Consider the following 23,005-nt stretch of genomic DNA (forward strand, 5'->3'; position numbering starts at 1 on the left):
TTAAATTTATTTATTTATTTATTTTTGGCTGTGTTGGGTCTTCGTTTCTGTGTGAGGGCTCTCTCTAGTTGCGGCAAGTGGGGGGCCACTCTTCATCGCAGTGCGCGGGCCTCTCACTATCGTGGCCTCTCCTGCTGCAGAGCACAGGCTCCAAACGCGCAGGCTCAGTAGTTGTGGCTCACGGGCCTAGTTGCTCCGCGGCATGTGGGATCCTCCCAAACCAGGGCTCGAACCCGTGTCCCCTGCATTGGCAGGCAGACTCTCAACCACTGCGCCACCAGGGAAGCCCCCGGAGGGTTGTTTTTTTTTAAGACATAGACATGTTTTAAAGAGTCCAGGCCAGTTGTCTTTCAAAATGTCTCACAGTCTGGATTTGCTGATCATTTTCTCATGGTGAGATCAGCTTACAGAGTCTGATAAGAATACTGCGTGGGGGTCATTGTACACTTTCTGCTGGGAATCATTTCCTGTCAATTTGTTCCCTGGGTTAAAGTGGTATTCCCAGATCTCTCTGTTACAAAGATATTTTTAAATATTGGTGATTAATAAGTAATCTGTGGGTGATATATGAGACTGTGCAGCAACCTTTCGCTGCTTTTATATTCACTGATGAGCCTTGCCTGAATCGGTTTTTACATCAGCAGTTATACAGTGTTGATTTTCTATCACTCCTCCTACGTTTGTTTGGCTGGCATTCTCCTGCAGATCCCCTGGATAGCCTCTTCAGATTTAAATACCCTGTCCTTTCCTTGAGGAAGCCTGGACTGACTGGCTCCCTAACCCCAACTAGGCAGAACTCTCCTGTACCCCTGCTCTTTGCCTCCATAGCACTTGCTTGTCACAATTACAATTCAGTTATTGTGTAATTATTTAATATCAGCCTCTCCATGGAGATCGAGCATGGTGAAGTCAGACTAGTTCAGTCATGTTCACAGCTACAAACCCAGCACCTAGTCCTGTGTCTGGCACACAGTACTTGCTCAATGAATATTGATTGAATAAATGAACCCAGAATCCCAGCTCTTCCCATTCTGTGGAGGGAGAAATGACATTCCTGCTTTCTCCTCCAACCCTAACTCTACATTTGCTGTGACCCCGTAGAGGGGACCACACAGCAGCTGGTCTGAGCCGTAGACTGAGTCCACCTGCCTGGGGATGGGAATTCCAGATCAGGGGAAACCATAAGCAGGGACAGACCTTGGAAAAATTGTAAAACAGCTCTTGACTGTGCTCAGCCACTGTGACAAAATACACACACAGACACACACACACACACACACACACACACACTCTTTCTTGCCTTCAAGGCATTCCCTGCAGCCCCTCCCCTGGTGCCAAACCCTTCTTACCTCATAGTGAGCCTAACTTTCTGGGCAGGGCTTTCCCCATTCATTCAGGCAACAAACATTTATTGAGGAACTTTAGTGTTCCAGATGGTGCAAAGGTCGACTAATAGACGTGTGTGTCAGGCTGCTTCCCCTTCCCCTCAAAAATGGAAATCATTTGATCCCTGAAAATTCCCCCCCAAAGCATGGAAATAGTTACTATGGGAAAAATCCAAGTTGGGCTAGCATCCCTTAGAGTTCTTTTACAGATTAACATTTTTAACAATTAGGAATCACCTCGTGTTTTTCTCAATGTTTAGAGCATCTAAAGCTCTTAACTAGGTGCTTCAGTAGAAAACGGGCACAGTCCTGGTCCCAGAGCTCAAGGAGCTGGGTCTGGGGGTGGAGCGGACAGGTGGGGACAGTGGCAGTCACAGTGGGACTAGAGCCACCGCAGGGCAGACAGTGGGGGTGGGAGCACAGCGGAGGCACCTAACCCAGGCTGGGTGGGCTTAGGGGTCCCCTCTGGCAACCTATTCATGTTACCAAGGCAGAGGTAGGGAACTTGCATTCTAGGGAATGGTGTGCCGCAAGAGAGAGTTTGAGGAATTAGGGAAAGCGCCTCAGAAAAGGTTTCTGATAGAATGTTTGAGAGCGAGGTTGGGGGTGTTCTTGTGAAATAGGAGGGGCTGGTCCTTGTGTGCCTGTGGATTTTATCCTGAGGGCTCAGCGAGCCACTGAAGTGATCAGACTTGAGTTTTAGAAACCTCTCTCCCTGTCTCGTGGGGCCCCCAGCCTCTCCCCCGAGGTCCTCTCACCTTTGTCAAGTTCTGGTACATTCTCTCCCGTTTCCCACCCTCACTGTCCTCAGGAGAGGGTCTGCTCCCCTCACTGTGAGCCACTGCTCCCTCAAGGCGGGGCAAGCTTCAGTGCATCCTGCCCTCTCCCTCGAAGGGCCATGGTGTCTGAAACAGTAGAAAGCTGGTTTGGGGGACTGGCAAATGGGGCGGGGTCTGGCTTCTGAAGGATTGTATAATCTGCCTCCTACCTTGCTGGAAGGGAGCAGGTCTTGGGCATGGGCTGGGGATAGGCACTGGATGTGGGAGCCCTGGGAGAGGACAGGAGGGGCATGAGCTGGTGGCTTGGGAGACCGTGATCACCATCCCATTCTCTCCGCAGATCCCAAAATGGCGATGAAACCGGCACCTGGCCCAACAACCAGTTTGACACAGAGATGCTGCAAGCCATGATCTTGGCCTCCGCCAGTGGTAAGTTGTGCCAGCATGTGTGGGGTGGGAGACCTGGGGTTCTGGGGTGCATCCCACAGCACCGTGCCCTGAGACTGGCTTTCCACCTATGTGGTTCCTCTGGACCTTTCAGCCGATCTGAGGCAGCCCATAATTCCAGGATATAAAGCCGGGTTAGGGAATAGCTGAGGGATGGGGGTGGTCCTGGGATGCCCAGAGGGGAATGAACAGGGAAAGATCCTTGCAGGAGAAGTAGGGAGTAGTGGTTAAAATTCTAGCCTTGGAAGGGACTATAGGTCAGGTCCTAGCTCTGCCGCTAACTACCTTTGTGACTTTGATCAGTTTGCTTAATCTCTCTAAACCTCAGTTTCCTCAGACGAGAAAATGGGGACAGCGACCTCAAAGGATTGTTGTAAGGATTCAGTGAGATGATACCGTAAAGCACATAGAACTGGGCCTGGCACATACATGCCCTCAATCCATGGAAGTGGGTGTGGATACTCCCAGCAGGGAGCACACACTCTGGACATGAGTGTCCAGAGCACACACTGTCTTTTTTGGTTGCCCCCACTTGCAGAGCAGGATTTTGCTTTTCCCACAAGGCTAACAAAGAACTTCAACAATAGAGATTCAGGTGATGGTTTTCATCCCTGAAAAGTAAGAAGAGTCCTGAGCCAGTGGGGACGGAGGGGGGCGGAATAATATCATTAGTACTTAAGAGCACAGGCTTTGGAGGCAGGCCAGCCTGGATTCAAATCCTCGTGCCACCACTAAGCTGTGAGTCATCAGGCAAGTGACTAAGCCCCCTGGACCGCAGTTTCACTGACTACAAAATCCGAACGATAATAACAGATCTCACTGTGGTGTCGTGAGGGCAGAATGTAAGGCCTCAGCATAGGATTGGCAGAGAGGAAGGGCATGATATGCAATGGTGAAAATTGATTAACGATTATCTTTTTTGACCCATGGTGGGATAGAAGGTAGAGTTAGAATAACGCCTGCTAATAAGGACTAGCTTCTGGAGAAGCCAGTCCTGGGCTTATATGGAAGCCGGCAGTGGCCTTACATAGTGAACCGAGAGCCCGGCTGTCCCGCATGTCTGGAGGCCTGGTGGGTAGAGAACCAAGTAAAGTCAGAACTGTAATCACTACAGTTGTGCCTGTGTGCTGCCCCAAACTTGATGCTAGGCAAACCTGATGGGCCACATGTCAGTGGATCCTCTCACCAGCTCTGCAAGGCAGGTCTAATTCCTTCCATTTGACAGATGAGGGAACCAAGAAGTCGCTTGCTCCAGGGCCCCCATTTTGAGCTGCAAACTGGGAATTCTAAGCCAGCCCAACTCCTAAGTTCATGCCCTTTGTATACCAGCGACTGTGTCTGCCTTTCCATTCAGCCTCAGTTTCCCTTTTAGCTGAATAAGTTTAGAAGCCGAACTTCTCTTAATGCTGCGTTATTCTCCCAGATGAGGGTTCTAGATAAAATACAGGATGACCCGTTAATTGTAACTTCAGATAAACAACAAGTCATATTTTAGCATGAGTAGGTTCCAAACGTTAGGACTGGGACATACTGTACTAAAAAAAAATTATATGAAATTCAGATTTAACTGGGCACCCTTTATTTTTATTTGTTAAATCTGGCAAGCCTTCCCCGGATGTCTGTGAGGACCAGTGGGGCGAGGCCGTGGGTGGTGAAGTGGAAGGGAGAAGGGGCGGGGGGCCAGCCTTCTGGGACAGAGCTGACCCCGGTTTGGCATGGGAGTGGGAGTGGGAGAGCTGCTGTAGCTCTAGAGAGGCCAGATACTGAGTAGGAAAGAGGGAGTTAGCTGGGTCTGAGGAGATGCCAAGTTGGGTTCTTGAGGGAAGTAAACAGACAGTAAGGTATATTTTAGCTGTTGTGGCTTTGAGCCCTAAGGCCAGGAAGCAGACTTTTTAGCCTAAATCCAGATTTTAAAAACAGAAATGGAATCAGTATTTATAGCCCCAGACCCTCCCAGAAGGCCCCCGGGTCACCGCAGTCTGGCTCCCCTGTCAGGGCTCCACCCCTCTGGCCCACACAGGGCCCGAGCCGGGTGTCAGCTGGGGGGATGGACCTTGGGGGTGGAGGTGGCAGGGTCAGCCCCTACTCTCACTTTCACACCCCCTTCCTGGCCCTGGAGCCAGAGAGGTTCCTGGAGTCCAGCCCAGCCAGGCCTGTGGGGCTGCTGAGGAGGAGTAAGCAGGCGGGAGAGCAAGTATACGTGGGAGGCTTTTTAAATAAACCTTTGAGGGGGAGGTGTGCTCTCAAGGAGGCTGCAGCCTGTGGCTCAGCTGGCCCTGGCTGAGTCTCACGGGGCCTCCTGGACTGCTTGGAGTTGCGCCCTCAGCCCCGGGGTGGGGAGGGCAGGGCGGGAGGAGCGGGGAGGATGGGGCTGGGAGGTGCTTCCCTGAGGAGAGAGGCTGGCAGCGCTCTCACCTCCTCCAGGCCAGAGGATGCCCAGGTTCTTTCTTGCTGCTCTTCAAAATCTGTTTCTCCTTGGACTCAGGGAAGATCCTGGTTCCTGCCCAGTGTAGGTCTTGCAGGGTTAGAAGGTAGGGGGGGCCATTGGAGACTTGATTCCACAGAAGGTCAGAGCCTTCAATCCAACTGAGGTCGGGGTCAGGCAGGGCCTCGGTCAGGGTCACACGGCTGGCTCCTTCGCGGCAGAGCTGACCGGACGGAACTCAAGGGCAGCCCGTTTCTCTTACACTCTGGGTTTCCCCATCTTCCTCCCTCCCGGTCCAGCCCAGCTTCACTGCATCCTGTAGGGCCCAGGCTAACATCAGGTCTGGGCTTCTGGGGAGGAGGTGGTGGGGCTCGCTTTGTCATTTCATCTGCTCGGGTGCCCCTTAGGGTGCTCCTTAGAGATCGTGGGTGCATGTAGGATGTGGGTGGGCCTGGCTTGCAGTTACCCAGTCAAGCCTATTTCCTAGCTTTCTCTTTCTGCCTCCCTTCTCCCTGTTTCTCCCCATTTCTTCCCCTTTCTCTCTCCCTCTGTCTGTCTCTCTCTCTCTGGCGCCTCTGACAGTCTCCCCTCTTGACCCCTAAATCACTCTGGAACCCTGGCTCTTGAAGCCGGATCTGGGCCCCCTCCCCCATTGCTTCCATTCCGGGGGGACGGGGAGGGGAGGGAGCAGCGCGGTCGAGGACCCGCTCCCTCCTGGAATTAATTAGGGAAAACGGAGGAAACGTCCGTGCAATGAAAGGGCTGGGGGAGGGGCGCAGCCGGAGGAAGGAGAGGAGGAAGTGGGCGCTGCTCCCTCCCACCCAACCTACTTCCCCGCCCCCTGAAGGCCCTCGGACGGCGGAGTTTTGGGGTTTGAAATGGAGGCTGTGGAAACCTGAGCGCTGGAGTGAGGAGGGGGAAAGGCCGGGGCTCATCTCTCCTCGGCTTTCTCTTTTGCCCCTCCCCCTTTGGTGCTGTTCTTTGAAAATATTTCCTGTCTGTTTCTCAATCCCTGGTTGGTGTCCCAGGATTACTCAGCCTCTCCGGCTTTAGTCACCCTCTCTACCCACTCCCAGGGTCTGGGGTGAGGGTGGAGGGAGGCCAGGGTGGGGGGAACCTCTTCTGCTATATGGGGGCTGGGCTGGGCACTCCTGGGGCTTTAACTCTCCAACTGCGGGAGGACTCCAGCAAGAGGCTTCATGAGCTCTGCCAGAGTCATCAAAACTCCTGGTTTGTTGCCCCCTGGGGAGGCGGTACGGGAGCATGTAGGATGGAAGCAGTGACGCGCAGTATGGTGATGGTGGTGGTGCTGGCGGCAGCAGCTGACGTTTAGTGAGCTCTTACCAAGTGCTTCACTGGATGAAGCACTGTCTCCTTGAATCCTCACAGAAACCCAGGGAGGTAGGTACTTCTGTGCTTCTCTCCCTTTAACGTGCATACACATCACCAGGAGATCTTGTTAAAATGCAGATTCTGAGTCTGTGATTCTCACAAGCTCCCAGGTGACACTGAGCCAGAGTCAGAATTTGCACTTCTCTGGACCCCAGTTTCTTCTTGTGCAGGATGGGAAGTTGGGCTACAGGCTCTCTCTGATGTCACCTACTCTGACATTGTGAGCCTGTGCCTACATTGTACCTAAGACATCTGGTCCTGGGATCATCATCTTCTCAGCCTCTCTCCCCCTCCTGTATCCTCAGAGCAGCGATGAGGTGCAGGCCTCTGGTGGTGGTGGTGGTGGTGACCATACCCTACAGCATACACTTAAGATACACTTAGGCCTCACCCCTGCTCTCACCTGTCCTGGCTCGTAGGCCTTGGGCTAGTCTTTTACCTTCTCTGACCCTTGCTTCTCTCATCTGTAAAGCGGAGATAAGAGCACACACGTCCCTGGAGTGTTGAGTTGAGGTAAAAAGCCGTCATGCATGTGCAACATCTAGCAAGGTGCTTGGCACACAGTAGGCACTGGTTGCTGTTACGAAATGAATCCCTGGAAAAGCACCTACTCCTAACTCATAAGAGAACAACTCAATGCCCGGTCTGTGCTTGGCACTGGGTGGAACAGGATGGGAACCTGCACGAACCATGGTCTTGGTCGCCCAGGAGTCTGTGGTCTAGTGTGGAGACCAGAGAGGCTGCCTGGAGAAGGGCTAGGGCAAGGTCTTGAGAGCAGTGTCTCAGCCCTGAGAGAAATGACAGCTAGCATGTTTGAAGTCACTAGTCTACATGCTTTACATATGTAATCTTGGTTAGCCTTCGCGAAAACCAGAAGAGATAGGTACTATTATTATCCCCATTTTGCAGTTCAGGAAACTGAGGAGACATAGGGAGGTTAGGTACACTTGACTAGGATCACAGTTGACTAGGTAAAAGAACTAGGAATGAAACCTAGGTGGTCACGCTAGAGCCTCTTAGCCCTACCCCTTTGTGGGTGGGATGGTGTGTCCAGTGCTATAACTGCTTGTGCTATAAGAGAGTAACTGTTGGGGACCCTGAAGTTTAGCCCCTGACCTTCCCTTGTCTCTGCAGAAGCCGCTGATGGGAGCTCCACCCTGGGAGGGAGTGCCGGCACCATGGGCTTGAGTGCCCGCTACGGACCCCAGTTCACCCTGCAGCACGTGCCCGACTACCGCCAGAACGTCTACATCCCCGGCAGCAATGCCACTCTGACCAACGCAGCTGGCAAGCGAGATGGCAAGGCCCCGGCAGGTGGCAACGGCAACAAGAAGAAGTCGGGCAAGAAGGAGAAGAAGTAATGCGGAGGCCAGGCCTTGGAGCCACAGGGCAGCCTCCCTCCCCAACCAGCCCAGCCTCTCCCTACCTGTGCCCAGGCCTCGGATTTTCAGGGCTCACCCCCAGGATACTGGTAGGGGCCCAGGCCATGCTCCCCTTGGGAAACAGAAACAAGTGCCCAGTCAACACCCCCCCCCTGCCCCCAGGGGATTGAATATGCAAAGGGAGTTCTGCTGGGAACCCCCATCCAATCAATTGCTGTGCCCATGGGGGTAGTGGGTTAGTGTAGACACCATTTATCACACCCCTTTCAGTTACAGCTGAACTCCTCCATCTTCCAAATTCAATCGGGCCCATCCATCCCCTGCCTCCCTCCTACCCGACCCACCCCACCCTCCTCCTCAAAGGCTCCTCTTTCTTAAGTTGTTTGGGGGTGTTGAGGTACCTGGTGACCTAAAAAGGCTCATAGTTCTGAAGAGTTGGAAGGGCATCATGACCTCTTGGCCTCTCCTTCAATTCTCAGACTTCCCCCAAAGCATGGTTTGGTGCCAATCCCTTCACCTCCTTCCAGGACCTGAGACCAAGCTCAAGTTTTGGGAGATATGGTCACCATTCCCATGGTACTGATGCTTGCTGGATTTAGGGAGGGCATTTTGCTACCATGCCTCTTCCCAACACCCTGGGGACCAGTCTTTTGGTTTTCATTGTTTGATGTTCCCACTGCATGCTGTGACTTCCCCCTCCCCAAACAAGAGACTTCACTGCATGTTCTAAGACAGTATGGGGTGGTAAGATAAAGAAGGGAAGGGTGTGTGTGTGTGTCTGTGTGTGTGTGTATGGGGGGACGGACAAAGCTTGATCCATCAGTTAACAGGGTCTTGCTGGAGGCTCTGTATGCCCCCAGGGTACTGACCAGATCCCCAAATTCCAGCCATAAGCCAAGCACCAGGCTGGACCCTCACCTATCATATACAGGGCAGCCCAGGCAGCCAGCGGTGGGCTGAGCTACGGGCACCAATGGATTTAAACTGGCATTATGGTCCAAGGAAGCTCTGAGCAGGTTTGGGACCAGGTCCCCTGGAGAGGTCAGAGGGGCCTCTGTGGGTGCTGGGTACTCCAGAGGTGCTGCTGGTGGAAGGATCAGTGTGGCCCCAGCAGGAAGGGAGGGCCAGCTAGACCATTTTTGGTCCCTGGGTTGGGAAGGAAAGGAGCTAGAGCAGGGACCAAGTAGAAAGTGTCAGCCCAGGATCAGGGCTTGCTTCTCCACAGGGCCCCTGCATCCAGCAACCCCAGTCCTTCACCTCGACAGGTGCCATTTCATCTCTGTGAAGGCCACTGCCCAGGCCCCCAGTCCGATCCCTCGTGGCCAGAGCCTGGTTAAAGTTCCCCAGTGCCTCCTTGTGCATAGATCTTCCTCTGTCCACCCCTTCTGCCCCCGGCGTCCCGTTCACGCAGCGGGGCTTCGCGAGAACCCCACCCGGCCCTTGCAGTGGTGTAGAGCCCCCCCCCTTTCGGCTGGTGTAGAATAGCCAATAGTGTATAGTGCGGCGTGCTTTTCCGTAATGGCGAGTGGGCCGCGGGCGGCGGGCTCCACGCAGCCGTCTGTCCCCGAATCTGCCTGCGGCGGCCCGTGCTGTGTTTTGTGCTGTGTCCACGCGCTCCGGCGACCCCCTCCCGCGTCCTGACTCCTCTAAGCGCTTCTCTTTGCATAGTCACGTAGCTCCCCACCCCACCCCCTTCCTGTGTCTCACGCAAGTTTTATACTCTAATATTTATATGGCTTTTTTTCTTTGAAAAAAATTAAAAGATTTCTTCTGAAAGGTTCACCGTTTCTATGTAAGAGATGGGGGCTCCTGGCGTGTGTGGATGAAGTGATGAGCTCACAGTTGTATGCTGGAAGACGAGCGGGATCGGAGGCGATTATTGTGTTGCGTGTTGGTTTTGGGTCAGTGCCCGAGAGTCTGTGTATAATTGTTAAATGCGGCAACACCGTCGTGCATATATAATGGTGTGCGTTGACCGTAATGGTGCTTGTGGATCTGTACCCCGTGTGTGTAATCGGCTTGTGGGTCCGCTGTGGGGGAGGGGATTTCTGAGCGCGACGTGGCAGCGTGCGGCGGCGGGTTCCGTTGTCTGTTCGCTGCCGTCTCCAGGCAGAAGAGGAGACCCAGGCGAGGGGGCGGCGCGGGCTGGCAAATAGAGCTGGAGAGGGGCTGTGGACGTTTCCTGAGTTCCGCCCCTTCCCTGCTAAAATGACCACCCCGAGCGCCCTGCCAGGGGAGGAGGGTGGACTCTCCTCTGCCAGTCCTCCTCCACACCCCTCACCTCCCCCACCCTCCCTCCCAGGGGGCTTGGAATGCATGTGTACGGGGGTGGGGGGGGGGAGGCGGGCGGTGTCAAGGGGACAGAAAGGGCAAGACAGATATAAGATTGCCCGCAGGCGCAGATGCCCTCCCTTCCTCTCTCCCTCTCTCTGTGCTTTCCATTCACTTCTCGCCTAGCCCGTCTCCCGCCTCCTCCAGCCTCCTGGAAGCAAGGAGGGATTCGAGGTTGCTGCCGCCAAAGAAGCTGCAGGCAACAGAGTGGGAGGAAGGGGCGGAAGGACATAAAGACAGACCCATTGGGGTTTTCAGGGGGGTCGATGAGGGCAAGGGCATGCCCAACCGCAGGGTTGGGGGTGGCTGTCTCTGGGCGTCCTCTGTACTCTCCCAGAGCCGGTCAAGCGGTCTCCCAGCTTCTGAAGTCTGTTGTCATGGAAACCAAGCCTTCCAACTAGGTAGGCGTCTGGGGGCGGCTTTCTTGCGTGGGAGGAAGGGTGGTGTGCGTGGTTGCTGAGATGGAAGCGGGGTTTTGTTTCTGAGAGCCAGGCTGCAGAGGGTGGGGTGCCGGTCGCCTGGGTTCTATTCCAGGCACGGCAGGAGACTGGCAGAGCGGCAGAGCGCGTGAGCAGCTGTGGTTGGTCGGTCCCCTAATTGGTATGTGTGCCTATACAGCTCTAAGCCAGAAACGCGTGGCCTCTGGGGGTGGGGAAGAAGGAGGCAGAGAACCCACCTCCGCATCCCCAGCCATACGATGGAGACAGCTGCACAGGCTCCAGGGTTACTTAAGAGGCTTTTATTTCCAGTTGCGGAGCCTGCCCAAATGGGTTTGTGGTTCCTCTCCAAGCCTTTCCCTGTCTGTTCTGGACCTGGTTTGTAAGATTTCTTTGTGCAGGTCACAATGTGCTCAAACAAGTCTGGGCTCTGAGCATCAAGTCACCTGGAGCATGACCTCTGTCTTTTGACCTCTGTCTTTTGACCTCTGCTGGGCAGGCTCAGGTTTCCACCCCAGGGTAAGCCCTAGCCTGGAATGTGGTCTGTGGACACCAAAAGTGAGTGTGGGAGGGGAATACGAGAGAATGGCAGAATGGCAGTCATAGGTTTCCCTTAGCAAAAGAGGCACAGGTACTGCCAGGAAACTGCATGTGAAGTCTGGGGTCATGGGGAGGTGGGGGTCCCAGAACTGAATCCAAGAAAAGGGTTCCAAGGCAAGAGGCAGCAATGTGGAAGGGTAGGGGGCTGAACTGCGGCCCTACTCCTTTACAGAGGGCAAACGGCGGGACAGAAGCCACTATGTATGAATCAGTTCTAGCCCTGCGCCCAATCGTAGCGTCTGGCACCTTGAAGGTGCCGGCACCCTTTTGATGATTTTGTCAGGTCAGTCGGGCTTGAGGCAGGACAAGAGTGGAGAAGCCTGGATGAGAGTGGAGAAGCCTGGATGAGAGTGGAGACAAACAGTTGAGAAATTCACAAATGAAGCTGTAAGGCAGTACTGTTTCAATGCTTTATTAACAGTTGGAAACAAACCCAACAAACTGGAGGTGATGACATCCCAGAAGCCCAAGAGGTGAGGGGAACAGGTTTGCATTTTGTCCCTTTTTTATTATTATTAAATGCATCTTAGCAAAAGTAGATTAAAAAAGAAAGGGTCAAAGCCCCAGATGTCAGCAGGGAGGAGGGACCTAGGGGAGCAGCAGGCCCCTGCACCGCGGTCCTCCCAGAAATAGTGCAAAGGAGCTGCTGCTGCCCCTCCACACACAGGCTCCAACAACCAGAACCCTCCTTCCGGGCCTCAAGGCCTCCCTGCAGGCGCCCTTAGGTCTCCTAAGCTCCCCCTTGCTCTAATAACTATACTTTTGCGCCAGGTCCTACCAGTGCCATTCTCTCTCCCAGGGGTGGGAAGCTGAAGGGAGCACAGGAGGGCAAAGCGTCACCTTGACCGGAGAATCTGAGCTTCCTGTGGCTGGGACCGCCAAAGAGTCCGGCCTGCCCACTGCAGAGAAGAGACCAGGGTGGGGCACAGCCTGTGCGCACTGCTCCAGAGTGGCCAGTTAGCATTTGCACATTTGGCTTGATAAATATATTAAATTTATAAAAACTCTGTCGTTTCAGAGCTCCCACTACTCTTAGGCCTGGTCCAGCTCAACAAGAGAAGAGCTTCCCCTTGCCCCAGAGTCAGATGCTGGGAGAGAGAGTCTGCACTGGCCTCAAGGGCCCAGAGGCTTGAGGGCTGAGGTGGAGGTCCAGGGGCTTGTTCAGAATTGAGGCTTGTGGGGAGAAATCCCAGGGACTCTGGAACCTGCCATCAAAGCCTCTTATATTATGGAGGGGAAAGGAGGAAGGAAGAGTTATTTTTCTTAAAAAAAAAAAAATTCATATAAAAATAGATCCTTTAGCAAAACAATTTCTCAGCCAGGAGGCTCCACCTCCCATTTCCCTGGAGACAGAGGATAAGGTGTTGGGATGAGATGCACCAAAGCTCTAGGGAGGGCGTGAGAAGGGCCTGTGGCTCAGTAGCCTAGGGCTGGCGCAGAGGGTCCAGAGAGGCAAGGGCACAGAGCATGGCAGCAGGCTGGGGGCAGGTCCCACCTGTGCCATGCCTGCCCGCCCTAGGCTCTGGCCTAGGCCACAGGAGAACAGATAAAAGTGGTCCAGGTTCTTTTTGTTTTGGGAGGCCTTTCCCAAAAAGTGGGATAAGGGGGATTTGCTCCCCACTTCCTTGGAAGCAGCTCCCAATGCCACACCCCTAGTAATAACAAGAGCCAGGGGCAGGAGGAGCAGGGAGGCGGGGTGATGGTGACAGCAATGAAAGGAGGGACAGAGCCCAAAGGTTCATCAGCCCATGCTGTTCTCAGGGCCAGAGAAAACACAAAAGAAAAGCATAAACCCAGCAAGACTGACCTAGGCAAAAGCCCACGGGAAAGGCAGAGGCTGAGAAAGCAGGTGGGGCCTTGTCTGAGATGAGGCCACGGAGAACGGAGGAGACACTTGGGGTTAAGGCAGCAAACACAGAGCCTGCTTTGGTAATACGAGAGCCAGGGCTGGCCGGGTTGGCCTCAGGCCTCCCCACCCTGCCCTTTCCTTCTGGCCTCCAGGCAGCTGAAGCTGTGTGTGATGTACAGAGAGCAGCAGGCTGGAGACAAAGATGGGGTCAAGGTGATGGGAGTGGCCACCGCAGAGGAATATCTCTGTGACCCTTCACCCACACGCTGCAGGGCAGGGACAGTCTGGAGCTCCACTGAGGAGCTGCCATGGCCCCAGGACCTGGCTTAGCTTGCCCGGCCGAGCAACTCCTTGGCCTCCTCAAGGATGGTGGGGACTTCCTCGCTCTTGGCCATCTTGGCAGGAACACAGGTCATGGCATCGTCCCTGGTCAGCACTGATTCTAGCTGAGATATGGCCGCACACCCGACCTTCCTGTTGCCTGCAAGAGAAGACATGAGAGATCTCATCCATGGAAGGCCAGTTTCGAATCCCTATCGATCTCTACGGCAGATACTCGGCCAGAAGCCATGCACACATGGCGGCCCTGTCCAGTTCAGAGGCCCTTCTTTTGAAGAAGGAGGGGAAGAAAGCCAGGAACACATGGGAGATACCTTTGCGGCGGGGACAGGGGCAAGCAGGGAATATGAGAGTACGGTACAGGTAGGAGAGCAAGCTCTTGAGTTCCTGTGTGAAAAGCAGTATAAGAAGTTTGACTACAGCTAGACAGACACAACGGAGTTCAAGTATCAGCAGTGTAATGTAAAGAGAGAAGTACTCAAAATCTGTTTTCTCATCAGAGGGTTGTTGGAAGTAAACAGACTCAAGCTTAGTCAACAGTATTGTTTTTGTTTTCTTGGCAGTTCTCAGAAAGCTCCTAGGCCAAAATCACTTTCAGTCAGCCCTGGGCAGGGTTGTCCCAAGCAGAGGAAGGCCTTTAGCAGGCGGCCAGAGGGACTCCCGCAAAGAGGAGCTGCAGCCATGCACTGACGTCACATGATGCCACACTCGCCTGGGTTCCACCAACCCTCCCTCTCTCTCGCCGTGCCCACACGCTGAGCTCTTTTCCACCTCTTCAAGGGCAGCAGCGATGATCCAAATGCCAAGGGCTCTACAAGGTGTGCACTGTGTGTGTGTGGGTGTGTGTAGGGGGAGGGGTAGTGAAAGGTATGTCAGGGACAGCAGAGCTGGGGTCAAGGATGGCCAGGACGAACCCTACAAAGAAATCTTAGCCCAATGGGCTAAGGGGTAGTGAAGCTTCTGTTGCCACCCTAAATAGGAAGAGAAGAACCAATCAGTCCATGAGTTTCTGTCCTAACTGTCCTAACTCCTGGGCGTCATCCCCAAGACTCATATTCATTCATGGAATCCACATTTATGGTCCCAGTATCCTCAACAAGAAAGCCGTTCCTTGGGACCATGCCCATCTCATGCTCTCTGCCTCTTCCCATGCCCTACAAGCAGTGCAGAGAGACTGCAGGTCCCAAAGAGCTGCCTGCCAGGGGTGAAAGAAGCCGGACACAAAGGCCACAGATGCTATAATTCCATTTCTGTAAAATCTCTAGGATGGACAAATCCAGAGACAAAAGTAGGTTTGTGGTTGCCAGGCCTAGGCGTGGGGAGAATGGGCGTGGGGTTTCTTTTTAGGGTCATGAAATGTTCTGGAATTAGTGGTGCTGGTTGTACAACCTTGTGAATATGCTAAAAAAACCAGTAAATTGTATACTTTAGAAGGGTGAATTTTAGGTATGTGATTTATATCCAATTAAAAAACAAACAAAAAACAAAACAGCTTGCTGGGTCATGGGAAAGCTGGGTGGAGAAAGCAGTGCCTAAACCTTAAAGAAGCAGAGACAGAGGCGAGAAGGCCAGCACCCCTAAATGCAGGCCAGGGCAGCGGCAGGGCACGAGCAGGAAGGAAGAGGTCCAGAAGGGTCAGTGAACAAAGTGTCCACTTTGCCTTCTTGAGACCAGCAAAAAGCTTTGGCTGGGACGGAAGCCAGACAGGGTCAGAGGGCCCAGGTCTTCACCAGGGCTGTCAGCCTCTGCAGAAACATGACCCAGAGCCACTGTGTTCACACGGCAGAGGCTACCCGCGGGTCAGCTGGAAGCACACAGCACGTCCACAGGTTACCAATTTACAGGTCTCCTCCTCCTTCTCCCAGGGACACGCAGGATTGTCTACCAAGAGGAGAAAGAATAGTGAAGACCCTGGCTGGCAGGCACAGGGCTCATCTGGTTACGGGGGAAGGTGTGTGACCAAGACTATAGGGTTTCACACAAACTACTCCTCGGATTATGAACGTGTAATGATGCCTCAGCGACGGACGGGGGAGGAAAGGGTGCGTAGGAGTGCGACTAAGATGGTCTCCTATCTCCAGCAAAATCTTCCTCAGACCTGCTGAGTTTCTGCTCTTTTTCTGGAATACTCCCTTCTCTAGGACCCTACTTGTCATGTCCAGAAGAGGCAGTGGCTTGATTATCACTTTGCTGCTCCTTTGAATTCAGTCAGGAGCAGGTGAGAAAATATTCCAACTATATTTGTGTGTGTGTGACTCAAGGGGTAAGTATATATTAAAATAATTTGACTCTGGACCCAGGGAAAAGGAACACTGGGTCTTCAGGAACACCTGTCTTGGACAACATGGGAAAAGTCAAAGTACAAGTGTGAAGTATCTTCAGCTGTTTCTCTCTTTGGTTTCTTCCTCTAAAACTAAGAAGATACCAGTTGTACCTAATCAAGCACGTCTCTGTATATTCCTAGATTCAAAAAGCTTCTGATGCATTGCAGATTGCATAAAACCTGAGTGGATGGTAAGTCAGGAAAGACCAAGAAGCCTAGAAGGTAGGGATACTAGGCATGGACCTGATGTGGCCTAAGGTCAGAATCAGAAAAGAGAAAACTCTTGTTGGAACTGGGAACAGAATCGAGGGATCCTGGCTGCCACTCTGGTGTCAGGGCCACAGTTATGCTGAACAGCTTGACGATCCAGAAGACAACCTCTCCCAGCCTTTCCCTAACTTGGGTACTTGTTAAGACGATGAAAAGTAGCCACAGAAGCAGATACATATTTTGATTCTACGGGACCAGGGAGGATTATTAGCTCCTAGTAGTCCCACAGACTGTGGGGAAAAGGGAACAATCTTGAGACATTGGCCAAAGCTCTCTGAGGCCAGATTTCTAGAAGTTAGGGGTGAGCTAGATAAAAACACCAGCGAAATCAGACATATAACACTAGTATGGATGAATTAGAAAAAGGTTAATGATTTGGAAAAAAGATATTTATAACACACAGGCTAGGAACTACTACTAAGGAGGAAGTACTCTTGTTAATAAGCTTCCTTAGGGAAGAGGAAACTAGGACAGATGGGGCAATCATTACCATCCTAAAGAACTCATTATTGTCTACAACACTTCTAATTATAATTCCTGTCCTATTTTTACAAAAGTGGAGGGAGAAATAGTGGTGGTAGAGGATATACTCTTAACCTCTCTAGACAGGTGGTCGCTGGAAAACTCCCTGAAGCAATTTCACCATGTCCAGGGCTCTCCTTGCTGGAAGGTATGAAAGAGCATTTCTGGCCTACACAGAGGGCTCGCTGTCATCTCCTGCTCCTCACATAGGCTTAGTGGAAATATTCCTGGACTTGGAGTCACAACAGTGGGTTACAGTTCTGGCTCTATCATTAGCCAGTTCTGTAGATCCTGGCAAGACCTTATCTGGGTCTCAAGTCCTGTTACCTACGAGAAGGTGAGATGCTAATCACTGGAGGGCTTCAGCGCTGGTCCCAACTCTAAGGTTCTATCAGTGTAGGGAGAGCTTAGCTGGAAGCTGGGAAGTGGCAGAGGGAAGGAAAGGGAGAGGGAGATGAATTTCTTTCTTTCCTTGACTTTTATCCCAGTGAGCAGATGGCCTGTATATAAGGAGCCACAATTCAGACATGGAGATAAAGTTGAGTCATTAAAACCACAAGCTGACTCAATCGTCAGCCTGAAATAGCAGCTCTAATACAATCACATGGATTCTTCCCCTTGACACTCCAAGCATTGTTCTCCCACACCCTGCAGATCACAGCAGTTTACATGTCACTTTTAATGAACCAGCCCTGATAGTAACGCTCCTCTTCCAACCCCTCAATGGGTCTTTGTATACTGGTCACTCCCTCAGGTCTCCAGAGACCAGAAGATGTTTTTTAGACATTCCTTTAAATCCCAGGGCAAAGGCTGTGTCTTTCAATATGGACGGCTGCCTTTCTGGGACGGAGGAGGGCTGTGAGGCAGACCTGCATGATAGTGCTTCGGTTTTTTAGCTCAAAATCAGTCAGCAGGAACAGTCAGAGACGGCCAGGCACTGGGTGGACCAGCTAAGTCCGGCAGCCAGTGAGGGAAACCTTTATAGTTTTACAATGTGGCCTTCTGGGTCCAGCCTCTTTCTTTTCTTCTCCTCTTAATCCTACTGTCACGGTAGAAAAAAAAAAATACTAAAGCTGTAAAGGGCCCTGGAGACCACTCTAGCCCAACTCTCATTTTAGACGTGAAGAAATTGAGTCCCAGAAACTTGTCTCAGGTAATCTAGGCAGCATCAGTTGGATGTGACATTGGGTCTTCTGATGCCTACCCAGTCCTATGCTCTTTGCACTCTACTGTGATGCCTGGCCTTCTGTTTATGTTTAATGGAAGGCCATGTCACTTTCTCGGAAATGAATGTACCAATGTCTACAGGGGTTACCAGGGTAACTAGAAATGTCTCCCCTGATTCTCCCAGATATGTTCGGTGTGTTTAGTGACCCCAGAAAGATAAGGATACAAGATGGAGCCAATTTTAAAAGTACGTAGTTCTCATTTTCACCTTCTTTTTGCTTCAGAATCTCCTAGTCCTTCTTGCACTGGGAAACAGCACTTTGACTGACCCATGTCCTCTGCTGAAAGGTTAGGTTCGAACAAAATCCCTGCTTCCTCGGCCTGTAAGTCCTGGTTTCTCACTTGGGAAGAAGTGGAGAATGGGGCCTCTCCAGTAGAGGGAAGCCACTGATGTCTGGCTGCCTGTGTCCAGGAAGCATCTGGGATTCTGGTTTAGTTCTACAGGAAGAAGCTTAAAAGGGAATTCCCCACCAAAAGTCCAGTGAAGGTTGGCACTTAGCTGAGAGGATAGAGGAAAATAGGGAGAGGCAATGTATTTTTGTTTATCTAGAAACGCTTAACGTCAGGCCACATCACCTTATATGGTGGGGAGGAAACAATGTTGCAACAATCTCTAAAGACTAAACACACCAAAAATACCACTAGCTTCATACTCTGCCCAAACCTAGATCTACACGACTGAACACGCTATCCCAGAAAGACCTAAGTCGATCACACTCACCTCTCCTCCCCTCCAGAAAGCCTGTACTCAGAGGATGCCAGGAAATAGGTCAGAGTTGTAATGAGGGATTCTTCTGTTTGGGGCAGGTTCTGACGTCCTACAGAAGAGCCCTCAGAGGGAACTTCCCTCTGGGTATTCAGAGTATTGGCAGAAGCAGGCAGTCAGCCATTCACGAAGAAACTCATAGTGATCTACAACGTCTGGGCCAGGACACTGACTCTGTGTGGGCTAACATGCTCCATACCCTTGATCATAAGGTCACCTTTACAGGCTGTGACGGGTACTACAGGTCCTACAGATACGACTGTTAATAGCTAAGCAGTGTCCAAAGCAAACCACACAACTCATCTGTACAATAGCGTTGAAGTGAAGCTCCTGTCACACAGGCCGACAGAACGCACCAGCCAGGGAAGGGGGAACGTAGCTTAAACCACCTCAGAAGCACAAACTCTTAATGCTGCCTTTTCTGTAATGCCCACCCTTCAACCTAGGAAAGAAGCCACCATGCCTAGCCCCAAAGGGCCTTCACCAGACTCGGTGGCGCAGGTCATGAGGAGCAGCTTTGGCCATACCTTCTTCTGGACCAGTCTCTTGGCCACTATATACTTCCCTCAAAGGCAGTTTAACCGTTGATCCTTCCCCATACTAACGCCTGGATCATTTGTCCTCCTATCCCCATAATTCTTCTTAGAGGCTCTGGCTCAACAAAATCCACTTAAATCTTCTGAAGGTCGGGAGAGGAGGCTGCGGGGGAGTAAACGGGGAAGGCAAGTGCAGTGGAGGCCAATTACACCCAAGAAAAAGGCAGGTTTCAGACACAGCACAATCCTTCGGTTGAGATGCTCCTCTACATTCTTACATCTGGGGAGAATGATGCCTCGCCTTCTCTCTATAGGATTCTATACTTTCTATTCTCTCTCTCTCTTCTGCTTGTGAAGCTGAGAGTAAGGACTCTTGACTTATTTTCTTTGTATTCCTACATCTAATGTACAGTTTTGAATTTACATCAAATTTTTTGTTCATATACACAAACGCCTACTCAAATCTCTGTGTCCTGCACAGTGGTTTGCTTATTCTACGTTTCTGCTTCAAGAATGAGGAGAGATACAAGAATAATCACATGTAATATCTGTTGTCAGTCCCTCAAGTCCTAGTTCTCCAAGTCAGCACTTTCTAACATGGTTGGAAGAGGACCAGGTAATCCACTCTAGATGCAGGGACTATTGTGGGGAAGTTTCTAAACCCTCAGAACATCATTACCTGCTCATTAGCCCAAGACAAGCAGGACCAGGAGCAGAGAGGCCTCACTGCCTTCCTTCAACACACAGGCTGGGCTCCACTTGCTGACTTACCCTGACGGGGTCCTCTCTTCCGCCGGAATGCTGCGCCTGACTGCAGGGCTTCCAGAAGACTGTCCATCACACCTGTCTCATCGCCCTCTGTCATGAACAAAAACAGAGATGTAAGCGCTTCAGCCCGAGTAGCACTCATGTGTTGAGCCCCACAAAAAAAACGCACTGCCACTGAACTGCTTGCCCGCGCCCACAGTTTCTCGGGGCTTGGAGCACACGGAGGGCTCAACCTCAAGTCTCACAGCCCATGTTTACTCGTGTCTGTTTGAAAATGGTTAAAACAAAAGGTTTCACTGGTTACCAACCACTGCAAACCTTGCATAATTTTCCTGCAGTGCCCTCCTCCCTTCCCACCCCCATCAGAACTAGCACAGAAAAGTGTAGACCTGCTTGACTGCAAGACTGGGATACGTACAGAGACCGGGATTATGACATTAATAAAGAATTATATCACTCTCTCTTTATCCTGAAGTGTTTTACTCCAATTTACATAAACCTCTCACGGAAAGCCTGGTTTCAGTTTCAGAGCAGGGCTGAGGAAAGATGAGAGACCACTGATCAAGAGTGTATTTCACTTAAGTACTGCCCCCAGTGGCTGCATCTTCCGGAAGTCAGCTCTGCATCTAAGAGGAGCTTCTGGTTGGAATACAAAGAGTTAATGTAGGATCCTTATTCCAGCCCACTCCGTTTCCATGGCAACAGCTAAGGGTGGTGAAATCTGAAACTGTGAAATCCCTAGGAGCCCGTAGGCTGCCAGCCACAAGGCTGGGCTCACTGCTCCCAGTGCCGCCTGCTGGCCAAACACCACCAGTGCAGCTGCCCTACATTCCAACCTCATCTGCTTGCCCTTGGGGACATGGACCAGGGCAGGGTCCCCTGCGCTGCCTGACGACTGTGTGCAGCCTTCGAATCAGCTGGACTCCCACAAATCAGCTGGACTCCACCTTTCCCTATTACGTCCTACACAATAACTGGGGACAAAGCCTAGAGGCCTGGGGAGAATGGGGGAAGGTGAAGGATACTTGGTGTGGGCTTTTTTAATGGCATTACTAGAGCAAAGTTTGTGGCTTATATACAACTGGAGTAAGGGCAGGGGAACTGCTTCCCCCAAAAATATAAAGAAAAGACAGAAATGCAGGCAGTTCTGCTGCTTCAGGTCCCTGATCGTGCCACAAAGAGAAGTCCCCGGGAGCTGGAGTGTCAGAGCAGCCCTCACCACTCGTGCTCAGCAAAGCATGGATTCTTGCCAGACCCAGCAGCCCAGAGAACCTCTTTACTTAGATGGCTCGTAGCCCCTCAGGTTCAAGAAGGGTGGCACCAGCTCAGGGCTGTGTGCAATGGATGCTGGATTTCCGCTGCCCGCAGAGAGAGCAGCCAGAGAGGGGCAGGGAGTCGGCAGCAGGAAAGAAGCAGAAACAGGAAACAGAGGGCCAGTAATTGAGGGCATATGTTTCAACAAAGACATGCTTCTGAGAGTGAAATAGAGATTCTGCTGAAGAAAGAAGAGGGTGGCCAGCTCCGCTGCCCCCTTTCCAGAAGTTCAGTCCATTTACAATCTGATAGGTGTGTACAACTGTGCTGAGGTACTGGGGACACAATACTTAGTGAAATAAGCAGAAAGCGAAGGCAAGCCATTAAAAGACAGGAGCAGGGCCAGGAAAACAGTTTGGGAAAAAGAACAAAAGATGTACTAGAGGGTATGAAAACCGGACGGGGTAATTTTTGGACAGGCAGAAGGCAAGAGTACATGTTACAACAATACTAAATCACTGGGGAGATGAGACATAATGCAGAACCAGCAAAGGAGGGAAAAAACTGAGAGTCGAGCACTGGAACGTGCATGTAACGGAGTCGGGGTTAAAGTCCAGCATCAGGATCGTGGAGGAAGAAGGCTGCCAAAAATCGTTTGCCAGCAGTTGAGCTCAGACATGAGCTGTTCTCTGGCCTCTAGACTCTAGACAGAGAAGCCTTCCAAATGTTCCTGTCTCAACCCATCGGCCCTTCGCCTTCGCTTCTTACCAGCATTCATGTCTATGAGCTGCTCTCTCTTCTGCTGCTTCTCCAGCCGCTCCTTCTCTGCCTTCTCCTTGGCCAGTTTTGCTCGCCGCACCTTCTCCTCTGTCTCCCGCCGCTTCTGGTTCTCCTTGACTGCTTGCTGTGGGGGAGAAAATGAACACGTGGGCACGTATGCACTCACACATGTACACACCCACCACCAACCAACATGAACCCAGTGGAAAGTGAGAAAGGTCCACGAAAGCTTCAGTTGGCAGGTATACCCTGCTTACCACAAACATATTCTTAAAGTTGTGCAGATCCATGAAGAATTCTTCCACAGACACCTTCTTGGGGTCAAAGAGGAAGTACTCGCCCAGCTCCTTATAGAGCGTCTCCATGTTAGAGTGCATCATCCGCAGTTTGTTATACTGTTCCTGTGCATCCTTCACAAAGCTGTGCAGCCAAAGAGTAAAGGACCAACACCAGGACGCAGACCCACTTCTCTGGCCCTGAGGACGACTCACAGATGTGTACTGGCAGGCACAAGGATGCGCAACACGGCGCATTAGCAAAACCCAGAAGCAATCTAAACATCCAAACGGGAATGGTAAACCATAAACTATGGTATTCCTAAAGAATAGGAAGTGGCAGTTTAAAAAGAGACTGTTCTGCATATACTGCTATGGAAACAGGGCCAAACATATTAAATGCTAAAGCAGTACAGTGCAATTTTTACTCAAATACATTCATTAGGGTGCAAATCAGAGAGAAGCCCAGTGGCAGTGGTTATCTTTGGGAAGGGGAGGGAGAAGGGAATATGTATGTGTGTGTAGTATGGGGTGTGTGTGTCTGGCAGGTGGGGAGATGGGGCAGAGGGCAAGGTCTCAAGGGAGACTTTTACTTTATCTGCATGGTTTGATGCAAACCACAACAATGAGAATGCTTTCAAGAACTATGCATTTAATGAAAAAACATTTTTTAATGAAAAACCATTTTTTAAGGAAAAATTGTGTATCGTATCTATCCTGTTGTCCCCCCACGGGAAGTTCTTTTTTTTCCTGGGGGCAACTCCCTCCTTTCAAGAAAGGATATGGTCATTTTTTCAACGAACTTGTCTTTCTCATCTGTGGCAGCGGGAAAATTCTGAATATCACGTTCCACATCAGAAATCTGTTTCTTCATCTGATCTAGGTTCTTTTGCAAGTTTTCAGCAGAAACTAAAGTAG

At 51.5% G+C, this 23,005-nt stretch overlaps 2 protein-coding genes across 24 annotated transcripts in view; one reads left to right on the forward strand and one right to left on the reverse strand.

Moving 5' to 3' along the window:
* The window catches only part of LOC115844238 (protocadherin gamma-C4), a 177,557-nt gene extending 167,967 nt beyond the window's left edge, over positions 1-9,590 (forward strand). For 22 of the 23 annotated variants that reach the window (XM_060296346.1, XM_060296342.1, XM_060296338.1 and 19 more), the window contains exons 3-4: positions 2,505-2,593; positions 7,563-9,590. In XM_060296346.1, the coding sequence (XP_060152329.1) occupies positions 2,505-2,593; positions 7,563-7,789 (316 nt within the window). In that variant the 3' untranslated portion in view covers positions 7,790-9,590. The remainder of the gene's footprint in view (positions 1-2,504; positions 2,594-7,562) is intronic. The other variant, XM_060296347.1, reaches the window with a different exon arrangement.
* Positions 9,591-11,574: 1,984 nt separating this feature from the next.
* DIAPH1 (diaphanous related formin 1) overlaps positions 11,575-23,005 on the reverse strand; it is a 97,282-nt gene continuing 85,851 nt past the window's right edge. Inside the window, exons 24-28 of the mRNA XM_060296359.1 lie at positions 22,871-22,996; positions 22,070-22,233; positions 21,801-21,936; positions 19,782-19,868; positions 11,575-13,508 (exon numbers count right to left, since the gene is read on the reverse strand). Coding sequence (XP_060152342.1) covers positions 13,354-13,508; positions 19,782-19,868; positions 21,801-21,936; positions 22,070-22,233; positions 22,871-22,996 — 668 coding nt within the window. The 3' untranslated portion in view covers positions 11,575-13,353. The remainder of the gene's footprint in view (positions 13,509-19,781; positions 19,869-21,800; positions 21,937-22,069; positions 22,234-22,870; positions 22,997-23,005) is intronic.

The sequence above is a fragment of the Globicephala melas genome, chromosome 3 (genome assembly GCF_963455315.2).
Source record: "Globicephala melas chromosome 3, mGloMel1.2, whole genome shotgun sequence".
NCBI lineage: Eukaryota > Metazoa > Chordata > Mammalia > Artiodactyla > Delphinidae > Globicephala > Globicephala melas.